Source organism: Delphinus delphis, chromosome 15, assembly GCF_949987515.2.
Source record: "Delphinus delphis chromosome 15, mDelDel1.2, whole genome shotgun sequence".
NCBI classification, from domain to species: Eukaryota; Metazoa; Chordata; class Mammalia; order Artiodactyla; family Delphinidae; genus Delphinus; species Delphinus delphis.
Genome location: NC_082697.1, coordinates 43,406,685 through 43,427,586, shown reverse-complemented (window position 1 = coordinate 43,427,586; position 20,902 = coordinate 43,406,685). Strand labels below are relative to the sequence as shown.

At 49.7% G+C, this 20,902-nt stretch overlaps 1 protein-coding gene across 1 annotated transcript in view; it reads right to left on the bottom strand.

Annotated features, from left to right (window-relative positions):
- The window catches only part of APMAP (adipocyte plasma membrane associated protein), a 28,987-nt gene extending 11,195 nt beyond the window's left edge, over positions 1-17,792 (bottom strand). The window contains exons 1-3 of the mRNA XM_060031275.1: positions 17,657-17,792; positions 9,528-9,644; positions 4,902-5,017 (exon numbers count right to left, since the gene is read on the bottom strand). Of these exons, the coding sequence (XP_059887258.1) occupies positions 4,902-5,017; positions 9,528-9,644; positions 17,657-17,748 (325 nt within the window). The 5' untranslated portion in view covers positions 17,749-17,792. The remainder of the gene's footprint in view (positions 1-4,901; positions 5,018-9,527; positions 9,645-17,656) is intronic.
- Between the last annotated feature and the right edge of the window lie 3,110 nt (positions 17,793-20,902).

Sequence of the window (20,902 nt, the reverse complement as noted above, 5' to 3'; positions counted from 1 at the left end):
GGGAACATCACTATAGACCCCATGGACATTAAAAGGATAATAAAGGAACACTATGAACAACTCTATGTCCACAAATTTGATAATGTAGATGAAATGGTCCAATTCCTTGAAAGACACAATCTGCCAAAACTCACACAAGAAGAAAAGAGACAATCTGAATAGGTCTGTATCTATTGAGGAAATGAATCAATAATTAATAACCTTCCAAAAGAGTACCAGACTGAGATGGGTTCACTGATGAATTCTATTAAACATTTAAGGAAGAAATGATACCAATTTTCTATAATCTCTTCCAGAAAATAGAAGCAGAGGAAATACTTCTTAACTCATTCTATGAAGCCAGCATCACCCTAATACCAAAACCAGACAAAGTCACTTCAAGAAAACTACAGACCGGACTTCCCTGGTGGCGCAGTGGTTAAGAATCTGCCTGCCAATGCAGGGGACACGGGTTCGAGCCCTGGTCCAGGAAGATCCCACATGCCGTGGAGCAACTAAGCCCATGTGCCACAACTACTGAGCCTGTGCTCTAGAGCTCATGAGCCACAACTACTGAGCCCACGTGCCACAACTACTGAAGCCTGCACACCTAGAGCCCGTGCTCCGCAACAAGAGAAGCCCCCGCAATGAGAAGCCCGCGCACTGCAATGAAGAGCAGCCCCCACTCACCGCAACTAGAGAAAGCCCTCGCGCAGCAACGAAGACCCAACGCAGCCAAAAATAAATTAAAATAAATTAAAAAAAAAAAGAAAACTACAGACCAACATCTCTCATGTACAAAGATGCAAAAATCCTCAAGAAAATATTAGCAAATCAAATCCAACAATGTATAAAAAGAATTATACACCCCAACAAAGTGGGATTTATCCCAAGTACGCGAGGCTAGTTTAGCATTTGAAAATCGGTTAAGTAATCCACAATATCAACAGAGTAAAGAAAAACTACATGAACATATCAATAGATGCAGAAAAAGCATTGACAAAAACCCAACAATCATTTCATGATAAAAACTTTTAGCAAATTAGGAGTTGAGGGGAACTTCCTCAACTTGATAAAGAATATCTACAAAAAACCTACAGTTAACATCATACTTAATGGTGAAAACTAGACGCCTTCCCACTAAAATCAGGAACAAAGCAAGGATGTCTGCTCTCATAACTCCTTTACAATACTGGACTGAAAGTTCTAGCTAAAGCAATAAGACCAGAAAAGGACATAAAAGGTATACTTATGGGGAAGGAGGAAATAAAACTATCTTCACTTGTAGATGACATGATTGTCTACGTCGAAAATCCCAAAGGATCAACAATAACAAAAAAAACTCCTGGAACTAATAAGCAATTATAGCAAGGTTGCAGGATACAAAGATAATATACAAAAGTCAATCAGTTTCCTACATACCAGCAATGAACAAGTGAAATTTGAAATTAAAATCAGAATACCATTTACACTAGCTTCCAAAAGAATGAAGTATTTGGTTTAAATATAACAAAATATGTACAAGATCTAGATGAGGAAAACCATGGAACTCTGATAACAGAAATCAAAGAACTAAATAAAAGGAGAGATATTCCATGTTCATGGATTGGAAGATTCAACATTGTCAAGAGGTTCTTCCCATCTTGATCTATAGATTCAAAGCAATCCCAAGCAGCTATTTTGTAGATATCCACCAAATGATTCTAATGCTTATATGGAGAAGCAAAAGATCCAGAATAGCCAACACAAAAAGCTGGAGGACTGACACTACCTGACTTCAAGACTTACTATAAAGCTACAATAATGAAGGCAGTGCGGTAATAGCAAAAGAAGAGACCAATAGATCAAAGTAACAGAATACAGAGCCCAGAAATAGATCCACAACTCATCTCTAACAAAGAAGCAAAGGCAATATAATGAGGTACAGATGGTCTCTTCAACAAATGTTGCTGGAACAACTGGACATTCACCTGCAAAAAGATGAACCTAGACACAGACCTTACACCCTTCACAAAAATTAACTCAAAATAGATCACAGACCTAGATCAAGTAAAACACAAAACTACAAAACTCCTAGAAGATAAAAAAGGAGAAAACTTAGTTGACTTTGGGTGTGGTGATGACATTTTAAATATAACACCAAAGACATGATCCATGAAAGAAAGAATTGATAAGCTGAACTTCATTAAAACTAAAAACTTCTGCTCTGAGAAGGACACCATCTAGAGAATAAGAAGACAAGCCACAGACTGGGAGAAAATATCTGCAAATGATGCATCTGATAAAGAACTTGTATTCAAAATATATGAAGAACTCTTAAAACTCAACAATAAGAAAATGAATAATCCAATTTAAAAAATATCCCAAAGACTTAAACAGACACCTCACCACAGAAGATATACAGATGGCAAATAAGCATATGAAAAGATGCTCCACATCATATGCCAGCAGGACATTGCAAATTAAAACAGCCATGAGATACCACTTCACACCTATTAAAATGGCCAAAATCCAGAACACTGACAACACCAAATGCTGGCGAGGATGTGGAGCAACAGGAACTCTCATTCACCGCTCAGGGGGAATGGAAAATGGTGCAGCCACTTTGAAAGACAGTTTGGCAGTTTCTTATGAAACTAAACATACTCTTATTATATGATCCAGCAATTATTTTGGTATTTGCCCAAATGAACTGAAAACTTAAGTCCACAAAATAATTTGCACACAGATCTTTACAGCAGGTTTATTTATAATTTCCAAACCTTGGAAGCAACCAAAATGTCCTCCAGTAGGTGAATGGAAAAATAAACTACGCTACATCCAGACAACAGAATATTATTCAGCAATAAAAAGGAATGAGCTATAAAGCCATGAAAAGACATGGAGGAACCTTAAATGCATATCAGTAAGTGAAAGAAGTCAATGTGAGAAAACTATATGCTGTATAATTCTAACTCTAAGACATTTGGAAAAGGCAAAACTAAGGAGACAGGAAACAGATCAGTGGTTGCCAGAGGCTGGGGGCAGAGAGGGATGAAGAGGTGGAGCACAGAGGATTTCTGGAGAGGCAGTAAAAATTTTCTGTATGATACTATAATGATGGATGCATGTCATTAAACATTTGTCCAAACCCATAGAACGTACACACCAAGAGTGAACCCTAATGTAAACTGTGGAATCTGGTGATGATGATGTGTCAATGGAGGGTCATCAATTATAACAAATGTACCATCTTATGGGAGATGTTAATAACGGGGCAAGGGACTTCCCTGGTGGCACAGTGGTTAAGAATCTGCCTGCCAATGCACAGGACACAGGTTCAAGCCCTGGTCCAGGAAGATCCCACATGCCGCAGAGCAACTAAGCCCGTGCACCACAACTTGAGCCTGCGCTCTAGAGCCCGCGAGGCACAACTACTGAGCCCGCATGCTACAACTACTGAAGCCCCCACGCCTAGAGCCCGTGCTCCACAACAGGAGAAGCCACTGGGATGAGAAGCCCATATACCGCACGAAGAGTAGCCCCCGCTCAACACAACTAGAGAAAAGCCCGCGCACAGCAACCGAAGACCCGATGCAGCCAAAAATAAACAAATAAAATAAATTTTAAAAAATAATAATAATGGGGAAAGTAGGGGGTATGGGATATATGGTAAATATCTGTACCTTCCCCTCAATTTTGCTGTGACTCCAAAACTGCTCTAAAACATAGTCTATTTAAAAACTTAAAGGATGTTCATCGGCAACTCCGGAGGCTAGTGCCTCCCTCCACTGTCAGCAGCAGTGGGTCCCCAGGGCCTTTGTGCGGTTCACACCTGCAGGGGGTAACCAGAAATATCACCAAAGGACAAGCAGCTCCTTTAAGAGAGAAAAGGGAGGCGTGATGAGAGAGCAAGATGAGGCATCAGGCCAAGTAGAAAAGACAAGAAAAGCATTCTCTGAGAGATTTTTTAAAAAATCACTATAACTCCTCAAAGTTCCAGTTTTAAATGTCAATACCGGGTTTTTTTAACCAAAAACACAAAATCTGTGAAATTAATAAACATCAAAATCTTTTTAAGAGAAACATGAAGCTCTATCACGAAGTGCCCATCCCTCCTGAACAATTCTGACTTTGCCACCAACTGGCAGAAACACTCAGTCCTTGGGCCAGCCAAACAGTTGGGCTGGGAAAGAGGGGCTGGTCCACAGCAACAGAAGTGGAGGTGTGGGCCTGACAGGCCTTCGGAAGGAAACAGAAGCACACTGGCCACCCATGCCCACAGCCGTTCCACCGTGCTTTGGAAAGACGGCCAGTGAGCAGAGGTGAGAAGTGGCTGGGAAATCCTCACATCTCAACCCTCGGCAAACTTTTCATTAACTATATTTTTTGATTCCTGAGCTTAACTCTCATTCTAACAGACAGAAAAGACCTGTTCCAGGTTGCTACAGACTCAAGAATTAGAACCAGACCCTATTCCAGTTCTTAGGTTTGGGCAAGTTTGAAGCAGATCGTTACCCTTAAATGTACCCACCAAAGTGAGCTTTAAAAAAAAGTGGAAATATTGAGAATGGTTCCTGTTCTTTTCAAAAATGAAATCTACACAAAGACAATCTGTGCTAGGAACGTCCTATCAAGTAACACCTACCCAATGTGATAAATGAACTGAACACCAATGTTTGTCCACATTTTTTCCTTTCTCCTTTCACTTTAAAGGGTCCAACAGTTTGAGCAGAATAAAATGCTTCACAGACATGAACTCAAAATCACCCAGCACTAAAATGGCCTGCAACTCAGAGAGGTGAGAGGCTCCCGCAGGGCATCTGGTAGACAAACACGTGCACGACCGCAGCCAAGAAGGCTGCCCAGGGCTCCCCACGGAGCTGCCCCCACAGGACCCCACTCAGGCAACAGACAGCGCCAAGTCCCAGGGGTCTACTTACCCCCGATATGTGCTATGGACTCTGGCCCAACAAGCTGATTTTCAAAAAGCCTTTCCGCCTGTCGCAACTTCGTATTTGGTTGCAGGACACCAAGCAAGAGCGGGGGTTCTTTGAAGCTGTAAAATAACGCAATTATAGGGATTTGTCTATAAAAGTACATGAAGAAAGTATTTACGGAGGGCCTACAAGGACCTACACGCATAACTCCCCATTCTTTGACAAAGAGCACATGTTCCAATAACATCCTTAGTTGCCAGAAGCACAAGTTAAGAAAAAGAACTTCCTGGGATATCAGGAAAGGTCACAGCACAAAAGAGAACTGAGAACGTAAGCAAGGCTGATGCAAGAACTCCGCAGGAGCAGCTACCCGAAGCCACCGGGCCTCCGCCCACCCATCCAACCTGCTCCACCCTGCGGTTCACACACCCAGGCCTTTATTCTCCCCCGGGGCTGCCAGGCCATCCGGGTCCAGCTGAGACGGAGGGAGCGGAGTGGACATTTCACAGTGACAGCCTCACCTCCCACTCCGGAGGGGACAGAAGACGGCTGGGCCTGGCGCCACAGCCCCAGCGTCCGCACACGCGCACCTGTCTCCCGCCTGTCACTCTCGGGGACCCCCAGCTCCCTCTGGCCTGGACCCCTCCCCGCACGAAGAAGCCGCCCCAGGAGCTCTCCCCTCTCCACACACAGGCAAATACGCCATTTCTCCCAACCCGTCAGCAACTCTTGCTGATGTCACCTGTACAAGTCAGGTCCTCTGCTGCCAGCCTGGTCCACGCCACCATCTTCCCTCCCCACCTCCTCCCTTGTCCCCCACAGTCTGCTCGCAACCCAGCAGCCCACCTGCACTTTAGGAAACACAGATCACGGCAACCGCCCCTCAAACCCCTGCAACGGGCCCTCTCCCCCGGAGCCAAGGTCTTCCATGAGCTCCTCGCCCTGAAGTCCGGCCACAGCCTACTCTCCTCCCCTCACTCTGCCTCCCTGCTGGTCCCTGAGGGCACCAGGCATCTCCCATCCTAAGTCTGCTGCCTCCTCTCCATCACCTTCTCAGTGAAGCCTGCTCCCACCACCCAATTTAGCGTCCAACACGGCCCCCAGAAGCACAGACCCCACCCCACTCGACTTTGTTGGCAGCACTTTTCAGCTCTCACTTCTCTATGTCAACTGTCTGTCCCCACAAGAACACACGAGATCAGGGATTTGTTGTTTTTTCCCTGTTGTATCCTGAACACCTGGCACCCAGGAGGCTCCCGGGGAGTACCGTGGGAGGGAGGGAGGAAGGGAGGAGAGCTCCCACTTCCCCCCCACTTCGCCCACCAGAGTGGGACAACCAAGGCGGGGGGCGGGGGTGATGTGGGAACGCTCCACCCCCATCCCCCTCCAGGCAGAACTCTTCACTCCCTTCCGCCCCCTACTCAAGACACAGCCCAACTCCCCCCAAATTAAATCCCCCCGCTTCACCATCTGCTGCCTCCCAATTATGGCTTTCTACCTGCTTTTCAAAAACACACTCTTGGGTTAACTAAGGAGTTTTATTTCCAAAGGGGGAGAGCAGGACCATGACCTGCAACACACCTGGGTTCAAACTCTGCCCGGGAAGGTCACACCTCCCAGGTGCAGGTACACGTGTAAACGGAACAACAGACGAGCACACAGAGCAGGGGCAGAGGAGCCTCCCCTGAGACTCAACCTCCCTCTGCCCACGTGGACGCTGCCGGTTTCCCTACACTCAGGAAGTCCTCAGGGAACGGCTGCAGCATCAAACTAGTCAGTGTATCACGTGCTGTCCCTGCCCCCAAGGAGTCTGAGTAATCTCCACGGGGAAACAAGGAAACATAGGAGAAAATGCAAAGGACACACAAAAAGGGCCCCCAGGCCTGCCGCTGGGTGCAGAAGCATCAGGGAACAGCAGCCCAGGAGGCCCAGCCCAGCACCTTGGGCCGGCCCAGGTCCATGGACTCGCATTAACTCATTAATTGTTAACTCCTATTCACTCGTGCTACTCCCCCTAACTTCAGTCACCACTTATGCTCAGTTTCCAGTTTTATCCTGTTTCTCCCCATGGTTCCATTTGATCAGGATCACTCTTTAGTCTTCCTTCTGAGGTGGAACTGAGGAAATGCCCCCCCGACTGTGAGCTGTGAATGTGTCTCACAAGCATGTGGCCAGGACACGGCCCATGGGCCCCAACTCAGCAGTGGTCACCGCAGCCTCCACCCACCATTTTGTGGAAAGGACTCGGCTTCCATCCAGAAAAGAACAGAAACATTATTTTTCATAAAAGGATAGGACTGTTTCTGCCATATTTAAACCATATTTTTCAGTACTGTAAAATTTAACACAAAAAACACAGTGTTTTAAAGAAGAGATTTTTGTGGCTATGATTTAAAAAACCAACAGGAATAATAATTCTTCTAGCAACTGAAAGCTATTACCATTACTGTCAAAAGTATGCATTTTATTAGCAGAGTGAAACTGTAAAACTCAAAGGTAATAAATAAATAGTAGCAATAAAATGCTACAGGTGGTCAGGGATGTGAGGAGCAAATAGAAACACAAAAAATAAAACTCAGGCAAGGCCCACGGGAGACCTGCAGGGGAAGGAGAGAGACAGTGTCCCATGCCCCCTGACCCCTTCAGGAGGGATACACACTGGGGTCCTCAGAGATGCTCAGGAAATCTTTGAGCCACCCAACCCCTCTGGTTCCACGAGCGGACGCTCCTGTGCAGTGAGGACCACTAAGCTGATGCAAGTGCCAACCACAGGTGACCACACCACTGGGCTCCCATCTCTCCACATGCAAAATGTATCCTGACGTACACTGAGCAACACCCTCCAGGAATCGGGATGTCACTTATGTCGTGTCCACTAGTCCCCAATCTTCCTAACAAAGAAAAGAAGGCTGCTCTGCACAGCAGGATCTGGCCAAGTCTGGCAGCCTTCCCGCTGACTCTGCTCCCTAAGGACTGCCACCAACTGCATAACAAGCCACCCTGGAAGGGTCTCCCCTAGTCTTGCGCCCTCTGGGTCTGTCTGTCCTCTGTTTTCCTGAATCCCCTGCAGACAGAGCCCCCAGGACACCTCCCCCAGCTGAGCCCCACCAGCACTGAGACTGCACTGCTCACCCTAGTCGGTGAGTCTCCCCCTTCCTTGTTCATTTTGCTCTGAAGGGAGTTTTACAAAAGTCCTGTTTGCTGCTGTTATCAGCACTTTTCCCCAAACCCCAGATCGTTCCCGTTCTCACCATCTGCCAGCCTTCTGCCTTCGTTCTGGCTTTGGGGGCCCACAGCCCCAATGTGGGCCCAGTCATTCCCTAACTCTGAGCCCAGGAGAGGCCCGTCAGCCACACCGGTTTCTCTGGGTTTCTCCTCACCCGGCACATCTACTCCACAGACAGGGCTCATTCTGCACAACCTCAAAGCCTTCCTGACCTCGCTCCCCTCCAGGCTGTCAGGGCTTCACACCTTCTTTCCCCGAATTTCTTCACCACTCTGCACAATAAATGACCTCTACTGAGATCACAGGTCTTCGGTCATGGAAGCTCTAACCCTCCCTGCCCCTCAGATGCCGGATGCTCACCTGCTCCTCACTGCCTCCTCTCTCCAAGGCCGGCTCCCCAGCCCAGGTTTTGATCCCCAGCTGTGGACACAATTCATGCTCCTGCCTGGCCAACTGGATTATCCAGAAAGGCCCAGGCAGTTTGCATTTGGGGCAGGCTTAGCCGCATCCTTCTACCCAGTGAGGGGGTCGGCAGGAGGGAGCCCCTTCGACAGGACGCCCAACACACCACCATGAAGCCTCAACTCTCACTCACAAACCACCAACGTGTTATTCAGTTGTACCTGTTAGATTCTCTCTATACTGAGACAGGGTTCTTATCTAAAGTTTTAAAGTCTTACATGAACTCACTCATAGTAAACTTCAGACAGCCTCATCACCCTGGGCGGTTCTGAGGGGAAACAGGAACTTACTGAACCAGACTGCACAGCCCTTGATGTCATAAATAATCACACCAAGAGGAGCCTGGCTCTGCGTGACTGTAATTACAAATGTGAATACATTCACAAGACCCTGAGGTGTACACTATTTTTTCAAGTTATAACGGACTGCATTACCCACAGATCCCCACTGATAAAGGGTAACTTAGGAAAAACAGAACAGTAATTACAAGGTTTACTAAAAATCAGCTACTTATAAATCCTTATTCCAGTAAACATATTTGTGACTGCTGAACAAATAGCACTTATCAATTTTAAAAAAAATCAGTTACTTAAAAAATTTAAAGAAGGCAACTTGAACTTAACCTTCGTTTATGTGTGCTTTTGACACTTCAAATGAATTCAGGTTAATCATCTCTAATACTTAAGCTTCTCTTGTTTGGGATTTTTCTGGTTTTTAATTTTGCTTTGTACAGTTTTGTTTTTGAAACAGTAACATGGATAATACTGTACAACATCTAACTTAACATGAAACAAAGACACTAAAGAAATCACAGATCTCTACTTCCCATAATAACCTACCTTTCAGAGCAGGTTGGTTTATCAGTCGAGAAGTCATTTCAGCCCGTTTACTATATTTTGTCAAGCAGCACCCCCAGCCCCCCAAGTTGTGCAACAGCTCACCTGAGAGGCTGTGGGTCTATGGGAGAGTCCAGCAGCATCATGGCACCAAGCAGGGGGACGGTGAGGAACACAGCCAGCATCAGGAAGGTGGCTCGGAACACTCTGCCACTGAAGGAGCTGCCGGAGACAAAGCACAGGAAGGCACTGGGCAGGGCTCAGGCGGAGTGGCCGCAGTCTCGGCCCTCTGGGCAGGGGCAGCCCTCCCGCCTGGCCTGCCCGCCACCACCTCCACGTCAGTGACTAAAGGTCAGCACTGTGCACTCCATGCCCTTGCTCTTTTGTTAACCTTTCAGCGTGTGGGACACTCCTCTCAGTTATTTCCAAGGTAGTCTGCTAAGCTGTATCTTGGATCCTCTAGCAGAGGTTAAAAGTGGGCAACCCAAAGAACTGATGGGCACAAAGTGACAGAGGAGAGAGTGGCGCTGAGGCAAGGAGCCACCCTCATCCACGGGGAAGACAGCATCCCTCAGCCACCACCTCTAGCCGCCTGGACTCAAAGAAGCAACGCTCAGAGACAAACTCAAGAAGGAAATAGGGCTTCCCTGGTGGTGCAGTGGCTAAGAATCTGCCTGGGCTTCCCTGGTGGCGCAGTGGTTCAGAGTCCGCCTGCCGATGCAGGGGACGCAGGTTCGTGCCCCGGTCTGGGAAGATCCCACATGCCACAGAGCAACTAAGCCCGTGCGCCACAACTACTGAGCCTGTGCTCTAGAGCCCACGCGCCACAACGACTGAGCCCACGTGCTACAACTACTAAAGCCCACATGCCTAGAGCCCGTGCTCTGCAACAAGAGAAGCCACTGCAATGAGAAGTCCACACACTGCAACAGCCCTCCCTCGCCACAATTAGAGAAAGCCCGTGTGCAGCAACGAAGACCCAACACAGCCAAAAATAAGTAAATAAATACATAAAATTAATTTTAAAAAAAAAAAGAAGAAGGAAACAGAAGCAGAACGTCCTGAGCATCCAACCCCAACCATTTTGGGCATCGCACCTCTAAGAGCTCAAGAGGTGACCCCAGCTCTTCTGCCTGGGAGAAGCCGGATAGATACAGACAGTTAGAGAACCTACAAGATCACACCTCCAGGCCGTCACTGCGAAAGCCGTGCGGAGACCTGACAGTGCCCTGGGACCTCTAGCGAAGCGTGTGGACAAATGACCATGGGGGACTGAAACTCCTCTCCAACAATCTTCACACACATCCTCACTCACCCATGGACCAGGGAGCACGTGAAGCCTCCTGCTAAGAAATAAACTGCCCAGGATCACTGTTTCCTTGCATCAGCGTATTCAAATTCACTGAACACCTGAAATCAAGAGTAACTTAAAGCAAATTAAAATCATGAGCTCCTAAAGTGGAAAATCTTTTTCTAACAAAAAAAGTTGACTTGAAAAAAATCAGGACTCACACTTAACAAAGCAACTTGACGTGAGGGCAATGTTTCACTTGACTTTTGACAAGATGGTTTCAATGAAGAATGCAGAAATGTGGGGGCCTGGGTGCCAGCCCCAACTGTCCCAACTACAGCCACGCCACTTCAGGTGAGCTGTTGCACCCCGAAGCCCACGGTTCCCTACTGTGACTCAGGGTTTGTGGAGAGTAACCTCAAAGTCCTACCCAGTTCTGAACATTCATGATTTTAATAAGCAAATAAAGCAGAAAACAAATCGTTCTGCTTCTACTGGGGGTAGGTGGAAATGAAAGAATGACAGAGTGCCCCCTGCAGACACATGGACAGCATGCTGAAGTGCTTGAATCCTGCCCTCAGTCTAAACAGGAGGAACAGACTGTCCTTAGAGCTGCCAGGAGGAATGTGGTGGCCCTGCTGATACCTTGGTTTCAGCAAAGTGAGACTGTGCATGACTCCTGAGCCCGAAACTGTGAGAGAATCAATTTGTGTTGTTTACATTAAGTGTGTGGTTGCTTGTCATGGCGGCCACAGAAAACTAATACAGTTTTTTTTTTATTTATTTATTTTATTTTATTATTTATTTTTGGTTGCGTTGGGTCTTTGTTGCTGCACGTGGGCTTTCTCTAGTTGCGGAGAGCGGGTGCTACTCTTCATTGTGGTGCACGGGCTTCTCGTTGCTGTGGCTTGTCTTTGTTACGGAGCACAGACTCTAGGCATGCGGGCTTCAGTAGTTGTAGCATGTAGGCTCAGCAGCTGCGGCTCGCCAGCTCTAGAGCGCAGGCTCAGTAGTTGTGGCACACGGCTTAGTCGCTCTGTGGCATATGGGATCCTCCCGGACCATGGCTCGAACCCGTGTCCCCTGCATTGGCAGGCGGATTCTTAACCACTGAGCCACCATGGAAGTCCTAATACAGTTTTCTGATTAAACTAAATCTGTTACCTGGAAATGGGGTGCTGCTATAACGAATACCTAAAAATGAGGAAGTAGCTCTGGAATCGAGCTGTAGGTGGAGGAGGAAAGAATCGTGAGGATCAGGAAAGAAAAGGTCTAGATTTCCTCGAACTGACTGTTGTTAGAAACACGGACCGTAAAGACTCTGCTGGCAAAGGCTCAGTACGAAGTGACAACAGACTGTGAGCTGAAACACGGACACGGAAGGCACTGCTGGTGAGACCTCAGGAGGATGCCAGGACAAGGACCAGACCTGGAGGAAAGCAGCAGAGAGCCGGGCTGACTGTATCCCACAGTGAGGGGGACAGCACGCCTGTACCTGATGAGCCAGGACACCTCCAAGCAGAACTGAGGTGCACCTGTACCTTCATGCACAGGGGACAGCGCTGACCTTTGACACTTCCCTTCTGCTAATGAGTATCCCAAACTGCACCTATTTTCCCTCTAATAACCTCCAAAAAGCGAGTTTTGTTCCTAGCCCCCTTTTCACATGGCGTTGAGGACGCACCCCCAGTAGATGAAACGCCGAGTTGCCAGGCTCCTGGCAGAAGACAGGTGACCAGGAAGGGAAAATCAGGCAACCCCTCCCTCCCAGGCCGGTCTCCAAACCCCATTAGCCTTCTTCTATCGTGACTGACTCACGTGGTCAAGGGTACAAGAACAGAGAGCATGCAGTGCACACGTGGCACAGATGAGCACTGACCACCAGACACAACAGCAGGCGGGCACGACCTGAGAGGCCTGCGAGGGGCAAGGAGCAAGGGCCCCGAAAAGGCTGATGACAAAGATGGTGAAAACAAGAGGTGCCATGCAACGTGCTCAGGAGGGTGACCAGGCAGAACCGGACCGTCCGCTCCAGGACGAGGCAAGTGGATGGGGCACGGTGGCCGGCGCACAGCCCACTGCCAGAAGGACGAGACCGAGGGCCAGGTCTGACCCCAAGCCCACAGTCACTGCTAGCAACACCACTGCCAAGGACCAGAGGAGACACCTGGACCTGGAGCCTGGAGTAGCGTTTGAAACACTCTGCACAAGCTGACTGTGTCTGCCCTTCTGGGCGTTGCAGGTAAATGGAGCTACCGGTGTGGCCTCTGTGAGCCGCTCCCTGCGCTCAACACGACGTGTCCGGCTTCATCCAAGCTGCAGCACGTGTCAGCACCTCCTGCCTTCCGCAGCTCAACACCACCAACGTTTATCCGCTCGTCTGCTAACGGACACTTGGTGGGAGGGGAGATGGGGAGTGATTACTTAATGGGAACAAGGAGTTTCATAGGATGACGAAAAGTTTTGAAACCACGGTGGTGGTTGCCCAACGCTAAACATCACTGAACTGTACACTCTGAGGTGGTTCCCTTTATTTTATGTGAATTTCACCTCCAAAAAAGTTAACGGTGATGAAAATATTCTTAACTTAGACTGTGATGACTGTTGCAAATCTCTCTGAATAAACTAAAAACCCCTGAATTGGACATTCTAAACTGGAGAATGATGGTATGTGAATTACATCTCAACAAAGATGTCAAGAAAGTAAACAAAGTCAGTGACCAACTCTGCAAACCGCCCGTCCACAGGCTGGGACATGCATCACTCACTCGGTGCCCAGTCTGTCAGCGTGATGGCCACAGCCAGTGTCTGCACAGCAAGAGGGCATCTGCAAGGGCGCAGGGAAGGAATGACTGGTCCTGTGGTTCCTTTAAAAGTGGAGTCCCAAAGAGCGGGCCACACGGCACTGCACAAACCCTTCCTTCCGCAGGGCCCCCACAAAGAAGGACGGGCCGTCCTGCAAAGGGGGCTGATGTAATCCCCCTACCCCCGGCCCCTGCTCCTCAGGGGAAGCTGCCTTGTGCAAACTCACCAACGAAAATGGTGACATTGGCCAAAGAGCCCCTTTCCCTTTTCCTTGCTGAACACGATTCCACATAAGACAGATCTGTCCCATCTAGCTCGGACTCTGTGTTGTTAACTCTCCTTTTCTACACTGTTGTGTACATTTGAAAATCTTAATTTAGGAATGTGATTTAGAGCTTGTGGCAGCGTGCTTGAAGACCTGGTTGCCCCTTCCTACGACGGGGAAAACGAGGAGTCCAGCCAGGACAGAAGGCAACTGCATACAGCTAGAAAGGCGGCTGGAACTCAGACAAAGGCCTGTGTCCACACGGCCCATCCTTGCCAGGGACCCAGCCAGCCCCCTCTTACAATCAGAGTATAAAGAACTGGAGAAGAACTTGGAGGCCACCCAGCCCAGTGCTCCTGAAGGGGGCACCTCCCCTGGGGCAGCTGTAAACAAGGCCCAAGATTCTGTCTGGCAGGTTCAAGTCCCCCAGTTGTGCCTGATGTGCGGCCGGACACCGCTGACCTGATCCAAACCCCTCCCCAGTGAAAGAAGTCCATCAACACCCTGGCTGACCGCCAGCCAGCCCCTTTGGAAAGTTCTGCACAGGGTCAAGTTTTAGAAACAGCAGCTCGGCCCCAGGCTGTTTACTTCCTCACTGCAGGCTGAGACACATTAGCTCAAAAGACCCATCAGCGCCAAACTCCAACTTTACATATCCAATTACTTTAAAAATAGCCCAAACACAAATTTTTAGCCATTTAGAGCCTGCCTGCTTTGCATTCTCTGTGAAACCTCACCAGACAGCTATTACCCACCGATAAAACAGCCTCGCCACTCCCACCCCACTCCTGCCCTTGGAGCTCTCTGACCACCTGCCTTGACCCGGGAGCCTCTCTCATCCCCTCCCCCGTGAGATTCCCCCACACGCAAACCCGTCAGTGTCACCCACGAAGCTCACGTGGCTGCTGCCATCCCACAGTCACATCACTTTCCTTCATCAGCACCAGCATCCCTCAAACCCACTACATAACACCAAAAAGGGACTGAATTTTTAATTTTGGTTCATTTTAATTAATTTAGACTTAAGTAGCTACATGTGGCCAAGTGGCTGCCACATCAGACAGCACCACCTGGGAGCCCACGAGCATTTAATGACCACCTCCACACACGGCAGGCATGCCAGGCCCCATCAAGTTCCCGCCCTCCGTGCATCCTGGTGTAAACACGGCCCACCGGGGAGTGACAAGCACACAGGGGAACAGTACAGCAGGTCGGGCAGAGGGTGGGGAGGGCTCGAAACCCATGAGCTCTGCCCAGAAACTTCAGGAGAAACCACTGAGCAGAGCCATGCAGCCGAGGAAACACAGGACTCAACGAGCTCTCGGCACAGGCAAGAGCTGCACTCCCCTGGGCACTGAGCCTGTAACTGCTGGGTGCACAGGTCCTGGGGGTGAGGTCGGAGGGCTTCCCACCCAGGCTCTGGGCACATGGTTATTTTAGCCCAAGGTTCATTAACTCTTTGACAGGCCCATCTCACTGCCAGCTCCTGTGAACTCAGTCAGCCACAGTTCTGCCTCTCCTGCACGGCTGCCCCCACCACACACCTGCCCTGCGTCCACTCGAATAAAGGACCCTCCATTCATCCGTACTGTTTTCACCGACAAAGTGCTGCACGTGCCCATCCTACTCTCCTTCCCAATCTGGGCTGACACATCCCAGAAGGTCAGCAACTTCCCTCCCAGGTGCCATCTGGGAAATCAACTTGTTTGCCCCAACCTCTACACCTGCACCCTGAAATTTCCTACAGTCTCTAAGGCAAGAGAGCAATCACAGTGACGCAACAGGATTTGACAACTACCATGGGCTCAGCCACGACTTACAAAATCCTGTTGCGGCACCAGCCAAATGCGGCAGAGGGCATTCTCTAACCACTTCTGCACACAGGACATCAGGGCCTCGAGTCGCAGACAGAAGTCCTGACCAACAGATTCAGTGAGATCAAAAAAGACCTGTGATTTTTATGGAAAACCTGTTAGGCCCAAATCCAGGGGAGACTGGAACCCAAGGTGCCAAGTATACCTGGAACCTGAGAGTCACACACAACTCTTCTCAATGCTTCTCACTGTCCAGCAGCCAATTCTGTCCTTCATTCATTTTCATGTCACTTGTGACTTCATTCCTCTGTAACTTTACATAAACCACGTCACTCACAGAGACCTCAATGACCTCACCAGGAAAACAGAGCTAATGCCACCTTTCATGCCAAGAGTCAGGAGATTGAGCAAGGTATCGTTCAGTGTCCTGTCCACCGAAATCTATTGTCTTGCTTCTGTTAACTGAACAGTATGTCCTTCAAGGCTTCCTTTATTCTGTTCAGCATGTCTAAAGTTTACTCTATCATCATCACGTTTCTACTTCCTTCAGATTCCTTTACTTCACCCATTATACACAACGTTTTCCCGTCTTAGGGTGAACCCTCAACTTTTAAGGTAATCCAAGATGACAATCAGATGAACTACTAGAAACCACCACAAAAGAAGTGAAAAATAGAGAAGAACTGCATGGTAAAAATAAGAAAAAACTAAAGAATTACAATATACACATACGAAAGAAGGTGGGTGACAGGAAAGATACAGATACAAAGTTACAAAGATACAGAAGAAGAGCAAAGAAGAGAAAGAGGGAAACACAGGAAAGCCAAGAAAATGTCTTAAATCAACACAGTGCAAAAGGCACCCAGGGAAAGACCAGCAACAGGTGAGGACTTTGGAACATTCAATTAACCCTACCATTAAGGAAAAAACCCCCAGAGAAACTGAAAAACAGTTGAATTAACTCCGCCCCCTGCCCTGGGGCCTGGAGTGCCTGGGGGAGCCCAGCTGAGAGTTGGGCCCATGGCACGAGTGCCCTCGGGCACTCTATGCCCTGCACCTTCAGATAGACCCAGGCCAGCTGCTTCCTGGTCTTCTGGGCATGAGTGTGTAGAGACTCGGTGTGGTGTTGGCACAGTTTCTGGAGCACAGCACTGCCAGTCCGATCATGTGTGCTCTAAAGGCTCCTGAGTCATCACCAGATGATTTCACAACACCCACAGTCAAAAAGGTGTCCAACCTGTCCTGGTTTGCCCAGGGTCAGCACTTAGAGTCCCACGTCCAGGACAAACCAGGATAGCTGATCACCCTACAGTGAGAACTATATACGAAACATATATCCAACATTTCCACTGGCCCCGAGACATATTATTGAAAACTCTCCATGAATCTCCTTTCTAGAGCCCAAACGCTCCTCTCTGCTATGTCTCTCCTTCAAATGTGTTCCTCTCATTATCATCAGGGAATAAATTCGGTCTCTCTCGGCAAAAGCTGTCCCGCATTCAGTATGTACCATACCCGCTGGCACTCCAAGAAATATTCCCAATATTTCTATCAACATATAAGTCAATCAGTTCCACACTTTGAACTTGGTCTGTGTGGGGCCTCTTGGTTCTTCCTAAAAATCCAAAGTTAGGACACTCAGGGCATAAAGTTAAGAGGAGAATTTTATAGGCTTATGCTTGTTTTTAGCTAACAAAGCAAAGTATATTTAAATTCCGGAAGGTCCCTATGCATCTCCGTCCCTACCAGGAAAATGTGCAAGCCTGGACCCTCACAAAAACTGCCCAAAAACGTCCCTTCGGCTCCCCGTTCTTCCTGAAGGCGCGGCAAGATGGGCAGGTGCGGAGGCCCTCTCCGCGCGCCCCGGGCTGCTCCGCAGACGTCCCCACGGGGAAGTGCGGCAGGGCCGGGGGAAGGGGGGCCTGGGAGCCGGGCAATGACCGAAGGGACGCAGGTGCACCGCGCGACGAGAGCCCGCTTCCTCCCGTGAAGCGAGGCCCCCGGGGACTAAATGAGGCGCTCGCCGCTGTCACCGCCTCGGGGTCCGGGCCCGGCCTACCTGCCGCCCTTGGCCTCCGGGACCCGGGCATCGTCCGTGACAACCTGCGGCCGCACGGGCCGGCGCTGCCGCAGCCCATCTGCCTCGCTCATGGCGCTCGTGCGCCTGCTGCCTGAGCCCCGTCCCCCCTGCCTACGGCCCGGCGCGCGGAAGTGACGAACAGGCCCCGCCTCCCTCCTCGGCCGTGCGCGGAAGTGACTTGGGCCCCGCCCCTTCCGGCCGCCGGGGCGGGAGTTGCTACAAGGTGCTCACCCGCTAGTCCGAGCCAGCGCGCCGTCCTGGAGGCGGCTTCCGGCGTCTGCATCGCCGCGTCCTAGCCCGCCGTCCCAGCCTTTCACGTCCGTTCTGACCTCGAGGCGAGGCCCACCAAGAATCCCGTGGCCGTTTCCTAACCGATGGGGTTGAGGGGAAAACGCGCCGGAAAAGGGCAGCCGGCCGTGTTCGCCATTGTGTCGGTCACAGCGACGTTCGGCGGTTTGTAAGCGTGTGGACGGAGCTGTCGCCAGGAGCAGCGGACAAGCCGAGGGCCGCGCCCGCCGACTGACCCGCGCGATCTCCTCCCGGAAGAGCCGACTCTAGCCGGTCGTCGTGAGACACTTTGGGGTTTTAATGAGGAATTTTGCCGAAGGAGACCAACGGGCTCGTGAGGGCGTCCGGCAGATGACGGAGCTGAAGTTGTATGGGATTGGGGAAGACACTGGGAGGAAGTTTTCCCGGCAGAGGAAGCCGGCTCCTGTTACTCGGCAGCGTCTCCAGAAAAGGCCACTCAAAATGAAACCCTGAGAATCGATTTTCTTGCTAGTAGGCAAGGCGGTCCCCAGGCCAGTGTGCCACGGCCTTTCTGGGTGCTCGAGGGCACCGGACTCCCACCCAGCTGTCCCCAAGAAAAGCTCGGAAAACCCAGCGTGGGGGAATGAAGATTCCTTGTGTGAATCCAGGTCGGCAGGGTCCCGGATTATAGTTCAGGCCTTGGCAGCATCTTACTTCATTCCCCGCGGGATGCAGCCAGTACAGCTGCTCTGCCAGGGATGGTTTTAACAGCGCTGCATGATCGGCCCTTTCCTGCCTGTCTGGAGTGTCCCTACCCTGAATCCTGTGTTTCACACACTCAGGATTGCTTGCTGTTTCTAATTCTGTGCCTCCCTGCCTTGGTCCTTATTGTTCCTTCACCTCCACTTGGTCAGACCGGTTTTATCACTCAGGACCCACTTCATTTGCTGAAAATCCCTCCCCTAATTTCACAAGCAGGATATCTTCCTAGCGTTTAAGGCACTTTCACTGTAGTTATCTGTGTTCCATGCCAACTGAAAACAGCCAGGAACATGGCTGTACAAGAAAATAATAAAAGGTTAGGTTTATTCAACTTGCTGCAGCAAAGGAAGGAACCAGAGGACACGTGAGTCTCCTCAAAACGGGTGTTATGGAAGGGTCCTCGAGGGGTGTGGGGCTGTAGTTGGCCGTAGATGGTCTTGGCAAGGATGGGTCAGAATTTGTAATCGGGAGAGCCACTGGAGGGGTCAGTGGTTTTGTCTTGGAGCACGTACTCTGCACGTGAGCTGAGTCACGTGTGTTGCACGGCATGGTTTAGTCCTGTTTTTCTGTTTGGGTGTCATGGTCAGGCCCACTTTGCTAGCTGTGGTTTCTTTCCTTCTCAGTCCCCCCACCCACCCTCCAGCATAGCTAACACCCCGTTCCTGGCAGGGGGGTGGGACCACTCTGATTGGTTAGATCAGGTCCCTCAACCTCAGTGGTGTTGACAGTTTGGGCCAGATAATTCCTTGGAGGGAAGAGAGAGTGGGGAGCTGTCCTGTGCACTGTAGGATGTTTAGCAGCATCCCTGGCCTCCACCCACTAGATGCCAGCAGCATTCCACCCAGTCATGATAATCAGTAATGTCTCCAGACCTTACCAAGTGTCCCATGGGTTAGACCAACCAGAACCCATTCCCCTCACCCTGAGCCTGTGCCAGCGGTACTGCTTCCCAGTCACTTGTTTTTAAGTCACCTGTGCCAGGAGGACCGTCCCGGGGTTAGACGCCATAATCAGAGTCTTGAGGCCTTCACAGTGTCGGCACCTGGACTGAAAGGCATGACGTGAGGGTGAAAATAAACATGTCTGCCAGGCAGCAGTGGCAAGTGCCCCAGCTGGTCACTGTGATCCGTGTTGCCCCAGGATGCTATCACTCTTTTTAAGACAGGGGTTCTCAACTTTAGCTGCACATTAGAATCATCCAGGAAGCTTTGAAATATCCTGATGCCTCAGTCCCATCCCAGAAATTCCAATGTAATCGGTCTGGGGTGTGGCTTGGGCATAGGTAGTTTTAAAGGGTCCCCAGACACTTTTTCTTTTTTTCTTTTTTTTTTTTTTTGGCTGCGTTGGGTCTTAGTTGCAGCACTCAGGATCTTCATTGCGGCATGTGAGATCTTTCACTGAGGCGTGCGGGCTTCTCTAGTTGTGGTGCACGGACTCCAGAGCATGCAGGCTTGCTAGTTGAGGCGCATGGGCTCTCTAGTTGAGGCGCGCTGACCAGGCATTGAACCTTCTTCCCCTGCATTAGAAGGCGGATTCTTTACTACCAGGGAAGTCCCTCCCCAGACACTTTTAAAAGCCGAAGTCGAGCATCACTGCTTAGAGAAGAAATAAGAAATAGAGACACATATACAGCATTCCAGTTTGGGGGGGACAGGGGTCTGAGTCCAGTGTCCCTAAGATTGGAGACCAAGAGAATCACCCCACCACCACTTTGCTTTGGAAGCCTCAGAGACTGTCTGCAGGAAACATGAGAGAGGCAGCTCTGCGCCATGAGGGGCTGGGGGGACTCAGGCATGACCCTGAGGGCTTGGGACCGGAGGGGCTGTGACTTGTCAGTGGGAACACAGATTATGATGAGGAATGGGCTGGGTGGCTTCCCACACGCAGGCAGTTTCCTATCATGACCTTGACGGGAGTTACCTGGGTGTTTGTTTATGTCAATTTGTTAAGCTGTACATTTATGTTTTGAATACCTTTCTATATATGTTTGTTATATTTCATCCCCAAAAATGTCTGAAAGCAAGCTGTTGCCTAGTTTGAAAGCTGTCTTTGTCCGGATCACTTTCTTAAATTGAAATGGAAATGCATTTAGTGTTGGGCTTGATCAGTGATCCCCGAAACTGGACCAGGGCCTTGCCAACTGTGCAAAACACCTGGGAATTGTTGAAAGCCCAGATTCCCAGACCCCAGCCTCCCAAAGACACCACATCCTGA